Here is a 6234-nt window from a genome sequence, read left to right as displayed (position 1 = left end):
TATCTATCTATCTATCTATATACATACATATATACACAAGAGCGTATAAAGAAGGCCTTCTTTGTACGCTCTTGATATATAAATAATACATATACATATACATTTATATATTTATACATAGCTATGCCTATGTTATTATCAGCATCATCATCATCATCATCATCATCATCATCATCATCATCATCATCATCATCATCAGTTTACGACGACATACCTACCTATCAAAATGAAACGCCGTGCGAAAGCTAAAACTAATAATAATTATTTAAAACTGTATAAATAATAATAAATACTATATACGATAATGCATAATGTACACACACACATGCGCGCGCGCACGTACGCAAGCACACACACACATACGCACGCANAGATCTCGCTGTTCTAGTACACCAGCGTGCGCGTTATCTTGTCAGGGGGCTGTACATCAATACATATATTCCAGAGAAAATTCGCGGCAAAAGGGGCGGCAAAGCGTTCCTGACTCAACGGTAATAGGCGAGTGGGAGGGGGAGTGGGAGGAAGGGGGGAGTGGGAGGGAGAGGGAGGGGAGGGGAAGGATGAAGGAAGGAAGGAAAAGGAAAGGGAGGGGGAGGGGCGAGGGTGATAAGTTTCGCTAGCATTCTCCGGTATACGCTTCGCTCCCTGTAAGATTTATCCGCGATCTCTCACCTAACTGTCTACTGTCATGGCTACTGGTCATTGTGTAATATCCGCGGCGCATAGATCCGAAAGCTCGCGAGCGCGCGGGTACTCACGTGAAGTTGCGGCCGGTGGTTGCCGGGTAGAGCATGGAGAGACGCAGCTTCTTATCCGGTCCGATGATGAAGACAGCTCGGCAGTGAGAGGAAGCCCTGCAGCATCCCTCTCCACCGCATCCACCATGCCCAGCTTCACCGCCAGTTGGCGCTTCTCGTCTGCGATGATTGGGTAGGGAAAGTCTCCGTCGAGCTTGCCGAACGCTGCAATGTCCTGTCACACGCACGCACGCACGCATGCACGCACACGCAGACGCACACACACGCAGACGCACACACACGCAGACGCACACGCAGATGCACACGCACACGCACACGCACACGCACACGCACACGCAGCACGCACACGCACACGCAGCACGCACACGCAGACGCACACGCACACGTGTGCGTGTGCGTGTGCGTGTGCGTGTGCGTGTGCGTGTGCTAGATAGATATTAATTTCACGGTTACTGGGGGGGGGGGCGAATAGCAGCTCGCAATTCGCATTCTAACTGACGCTTTCTCTCATTCTCTGTGTGTGTGTGTGTGTGTGTGTGTGTTCTATCTATCTATCTATCTATCTATCTATCTATCTATCTATCTATCTATCTATCTATCTATCTATCTATCTATCTATCTATNTATGTGCCGCAATCTGGCATTTTCCTCCCTATACTTTAAGTTAAGGAGGAAATGTCCCTTCTTTTTACACCTCTTGACCTTTGGACCCCAGGTTCCGACATCCACACTCGATTCGGATTACTCCCCCACGTCCCCGACTTTCTGAATCCGTATGGTCGAAGCCGTTGTAGATTTGGTGCCCAACTTTGACGACGCACGTACGCACGCAACGGACGATCATGCAATTCTACAAGCTATCGCAAGACTTCGTCAGATGAGCTAAAAATACAGCTGTATCTCTCTCCCTCTCTTATGCTCTCCTCTCTCTCTCTCTCTCGTCGTGCGCTCTCCTCTCTCTCTCTCGCTTCATTTCTTATCTCTCTCTCTCTCTCTCGCTCTCTCTCTCTCCTCTCATTTCTATCTCTCTCTCTCCTCGCTCTCTTCTCTCTCTCTCTCTCTTCTCTCTCTCTCTCTCTCTCTCTCTCCTTACTTTACTTTCTCGCTCTCCACTCTCTCTCTCTCTGTCTCTGTCTGCCTCTCTCTCTCTCGCTCTCTGTCTCTTTCACTCTCATTTTCTCTCTCTGTTTCTCTCTCCCTCTCGCTCTCTGTCTCTTTCGCTCTCTCTCTCTCTCTCTCTTTCACTCTCTTTCACTCTCATTTTCTCTCTCTCTCTCTCTCTCTCTCTCTCTCTCTCTCTCTGTCTCTGTCCCTCCTCCCTCACCCAAAATCGCTCTTTCTGTCCTACCTACCCCTCAAACAATCCCCCTCACACCCTCTCCCCCTCTGTCGCTCTCTCCCCATAATCTCTGTTTCTCTCCAACCTCTTACAAGTAATTAAACGCTGACGATAAAACCTGCTGTTTCACACCAGGTGGCAGCACCGCACGGCATCACGCGGGTGCCAAGCGGGAATTCGCCAAGGGAGGAAAAAATATCCCAAAAGAATAAGCCAGGCGATATATAAACCTGTCAACGTTATGCGTCGGAACAACTCGCACGTGAAAACAGGGGGAAATGTCACAGGTGAAATATCGCAAGTGAAATCTTCACAGGGAAAACAACACGGGGAAATATTACAAGTGAAATATATTACAGGGAAAATATCCCGAGGAAAATATAACCAAGAAAAATCTCAAGAGAGAGTCGCTTCCCGGAGCGTCGCAGTGCGAGGCACCGTAGCGCCCCCTGGCGGTCGCGCTTACCTGCAGGACGCGATCTCCGACCCTCAGCTTCCCGGATCGCTCGGCGACCCCTCCCGGCGTTATCGCCTTGACGACGACCCGACCTCGCTGTCCGGCGACGACGAAGCCGAGACCGCCCCCTGGTGGCTTGACAAGTTCGACGTGCATGAGTGCGCTCTGCGAGGGAAGCAGACGCGCGATTAGCAACGACAGTAGGGGGCGCCGGCGCGGGGTCGTTAGCGACGATTGTTCGGGAGAACGAGGCCTCGTGTTTTGTGTCGCGGCGCCTCGAATTAATTGGACGAGTTAATTTTTTACTTCGTGATTAGCGTTTACGTTAATTACGTAATTAATTAATTATTCGTAATCGGTTGTTTAGAATTTGACTTAAGATTCTGCGCGTTTCCGCTGAGGTTACGATGGTGCGGAGGCAATCGCACGTTACCATAGTAACCACCTCACTTTGCCACACACTGAGCGTGAATTCTTACAGGGCTGCCAACTCTCACGCATTGACCGTGAGACTCACGCATTTGACCAAATCTCTAATCAATTCATCAGTACATTTGGAAAGAAATAGAATACCGACGATGCATGCATATGCCTCGTTACACTTACATTCGGTCATAGGTATAGTGACAGCATACGTAATTATCTTTTTATAATTACACATATACTTGTTTCTACACTATCTGATTCGTTTATCACACAGTTGACCTATTTGGTTTTTGTAAAAGCCACGTGAAACATATTGGCAATAGGTATGATGCAAATCAGAAACTCATCTGTTTCACAGTTCATACATCTGATCCCCACAGTTTAATGTAATTATTCAGATACACCAGTATCACAGGCCTGCCAACTCTCACGCATTGACCGTGAGACTCACGCATTTGAACAAATCTCACGCTCTCACGCTGATCTTACAATATCTCACGCACAGCAAAACAATGCTGAGATATCTCACGCATGAATATCTCTTCACGAATAAAACGCTGAAATAACTCACGCACAGCAAAAAAAATCTTACAATATCTGAAAACAGTCACTTTAGTATGCACCAAATTGCACAAATTGAAGTTATAAAATGCAAAAGCTCCCTACCGTGGCAGGGGGGAAACCCCCTCCCACACCCACCTCCCCTCGGTCGCTTCACTCCTTCGCATCTCACTCTCACCTATCACCCAATGTTGGCAACCCTGTTCTTACTATTAGATTATCGCACAAGACAACGACTTCATCGCATAGAATCTCGACGGAATATCGCTGTTGAAATGCGGGACAAAACAAAAAATTATCATCAAACTTCCAAATTTAAACGCACATGAATCGCGCAAAGATTTTAGATTCTCACACAAAACAACGAAAACATCGCATAGAAACTAGATGGAGAAGAAGGAATCTATAATCTAGGATTTCTTTGTCTGTTTGTTGAGATGTGGGACAATTAAGAAGTGCTCTCCTTCTCATAAACTTGCAACAACTCCTTCTCATAAAGCGTGCGAAACAGAGTAAATCGAGAGAGTGACGGTAACACAACCGAGTCTCGAACCGCGCAGGTAACATTTAATCGATGACCAACGTTTAATCAATTAAAATAATACTCAATCAAATTAGTAAATTAATTATAAAATTACTAAATTATTTATCCAATTAATTATCGATTAAAATTTAATTTACTGCAGGAAAGCGTTCCGTAAAAACCCCACCCCCTCCCCGCCCCACCCCGCCCCTCGCCCCCCGCGCTAACATACATACCTCGGGCGTATACGGCTCGTCCGTGCTGGCATCGCTGTCCGGCGATGCGTGGCTCCCCCTGGCATCGGTCGGCGGGCTCGCGTTGCCGGGGGCGACGGCGTAGACGACGGCGCGTGACGACGACGTGGAGTTGAAGCTCTCTCCCTCTGCAAGCAGCGAGAACTTGTTAATGAAGACGGGGTTAACGAGATGAGAGAGGAGTTAACGAGGGAAGAGTCTCACCTGTCTGAGTGTACAGGTGTGTACAGGTGTGTGTGTGTGCTATCTCACCTGTCTCAGTGTACAGGTGTGTACAGGTGTGTGTGTGTGCTATCTCACCTGTCTCAGTGTATAGGTGTGTACAGGTGTGTGTGCTATCTCACCTGTCTCAGTGTACAGGTGTGTACAGGTGTGTGTGTGCTATCTCACCTGTCTCAGTGTACAGGTGTGTACAGGTGTGTGGGTGCTATCTCACCTGTCTGAGTGTACAGGTGTGTACAGGTGTGTGTGCTATCTCACCTGCCTGAGTGTACAGGTGTGTACAGGTGTGCTATCTTACCTGTCTGTAAAACATCTGACGAGCCTGCGGGCAGGTGTTTGTTGCTGACGCGGTTCTTTCCGTACATGCTTCGCTTGAACACCGCTCCGGCCTTCTCCAGCATCCGCAGTCTCTCCTTCACCGCGCGCTGCACGCCCTTCCTCTCTTTCCCGTCGCCTCCCTCGTCCGAGTCCGAACCCAGCGACCCGTAGCTCCCCCTGGTGCCCGCCGTCATACGCATCGCCGGCGGCTGCTGCTGCAATGACGCCATCTGGTGTTATGCGCAACGGAAAACGCAGTGTGGCGTTTTCGAGCTTCCGCCGTTAATGTTGGGTAGGGAGTTGGATGGGGATGTTGGGCACTATGTAAAGGTAGGAGGTTAGAAAGGGATACTGGGCACTATGTATATCTATGAGATTTGTCAGGGATAATAGTAACTTTGTTCGTCTATGAGGTTTGCCAGGGATATTGGCAACTGCGTGCATCTATGAGGTCAGACAGGGATATCGGAACTCGCACCTGCTTCCCCGAGTCAACACTATCCTCATCAGACTCCTTGTCGCTACGGTAACCGTCCTGGTTGCCGTGGCAACCGTCTGCCCGCTCGCTCTCGCCGCAGTGCAGTCCGTCCGCACAGCCGTTGTTGTCGGCGCCCCCTGGTGGCTGGGAGACGTCCAGGAGAGATCCCGACATCCCGGCGGAATTCCCGGAGCTCTCCAGGAAGGAGTCGGTGATGGGGAAGGCGGCGGAGTCGTCGTCCGGACGAACGATCGTCAGCGTGATCGCGCTGCGTGCGCGCAGGATGTTCAGCGCCTCCTGGTGGCAGAATGTGGAGGTTAGGGGCGTCGATCAGAAGAGAAGAGGAATGTGACGATGCGCGGTGGTATCGGAGGAGGGGGAGAGGGTAGAAGAAAGAGTAGTAGGAGGAAGATGAGATGGTCGAAGGAGGAAGAAGGGGGAGAGGGCCGAGAGCGAAGGAAGCGATAGCAAAAGGAGGCGAGCGTCAAGAGAGAAGAAACGAAAGGAAAAAAACAGGAGAAAAAAAAAAAGGAAATATGAAAAGGGAGATGAATACACGATACAAGAGCCGCAGAGCGACTGGGCTCATCTGGGGTCTGTTGCATCGACGCGCATTACTGCGATACGTGGCGCCACCTACGTTGTGCGACATGCCTCCGAGCCCGATGCCCTCTACGGACAGGATAATGTCGCCGACTCGCAGCTTCCCTGTCGCATCGGCCGGCGTGCCCGGGAACAGACGCTTGATGCGGACGACCCGTCTCTGCTCGTCCGTGCGGATGCTGAATCCGAAGCCAGTAGCCGACTTCTCTATGGTAACGTCGAACGTGTTGTCTGCAACGATGCATAATCCCTAATGAGCTCCTCAGTCTCCGCAATGATGACAGGTGGTGGGATA

General features: G+C 50.0%; 1 protein-coding gene across 1 annotated transcript in view; it reads right to left on the bottom strand.

Moving 5' to 3' along the window:
• LOC106806156 (tyrosine-protein phosphatase non-receptor type 13-like) overlaps positions 1 to 6234 on the bottom strand; it is a gene marked incomplete at its 5' end in the record, with an annotated part of 41206 nt that overhangs the window by 2957 nt on the left and 32015 nt on the right. The window contains 7 exon segments of the mRNA XM_014808017.1: positions 759 to 843; positions 846 to 972; positions 2564 to 2719; positions 4301 to 4446; positions 4839 to 5073; positions 5337 to 5633; positions 5977 to 6170. Of these exon segments, the coding sequence (XP_014663503.1) occupies positions 759 to 843; positions 846 to 972; positions 2564 to 2719; positions 4301 to 4446; positions 4839 to 5073; positions 5337 to 5633; positions 5977 to 6170 (1240 nt within the window).

This window comes from Priapulus caudatus, unplaced genomic scaffold (assembly GCF_000485595.1).
Source record: "Priapulus caudatus unplaced genomic scaffold, Priapulus_caudatus-5.0.1 Scaffold145, whole genome shotgun sequence".
NCBI classification, from domain to species: domain Eukaryota; kingdom Metazoa; phylum Priapulida; class Priapulimorpha; order Priapulimorphida; family Priapulidae; genus Priapulus; species Priapulus caudatus.
The sequence above is the reverse complement of the archived record's forward strand: the minus strand, read 5'-3'. Positions and strand labels throughout refer to the sequence as shown.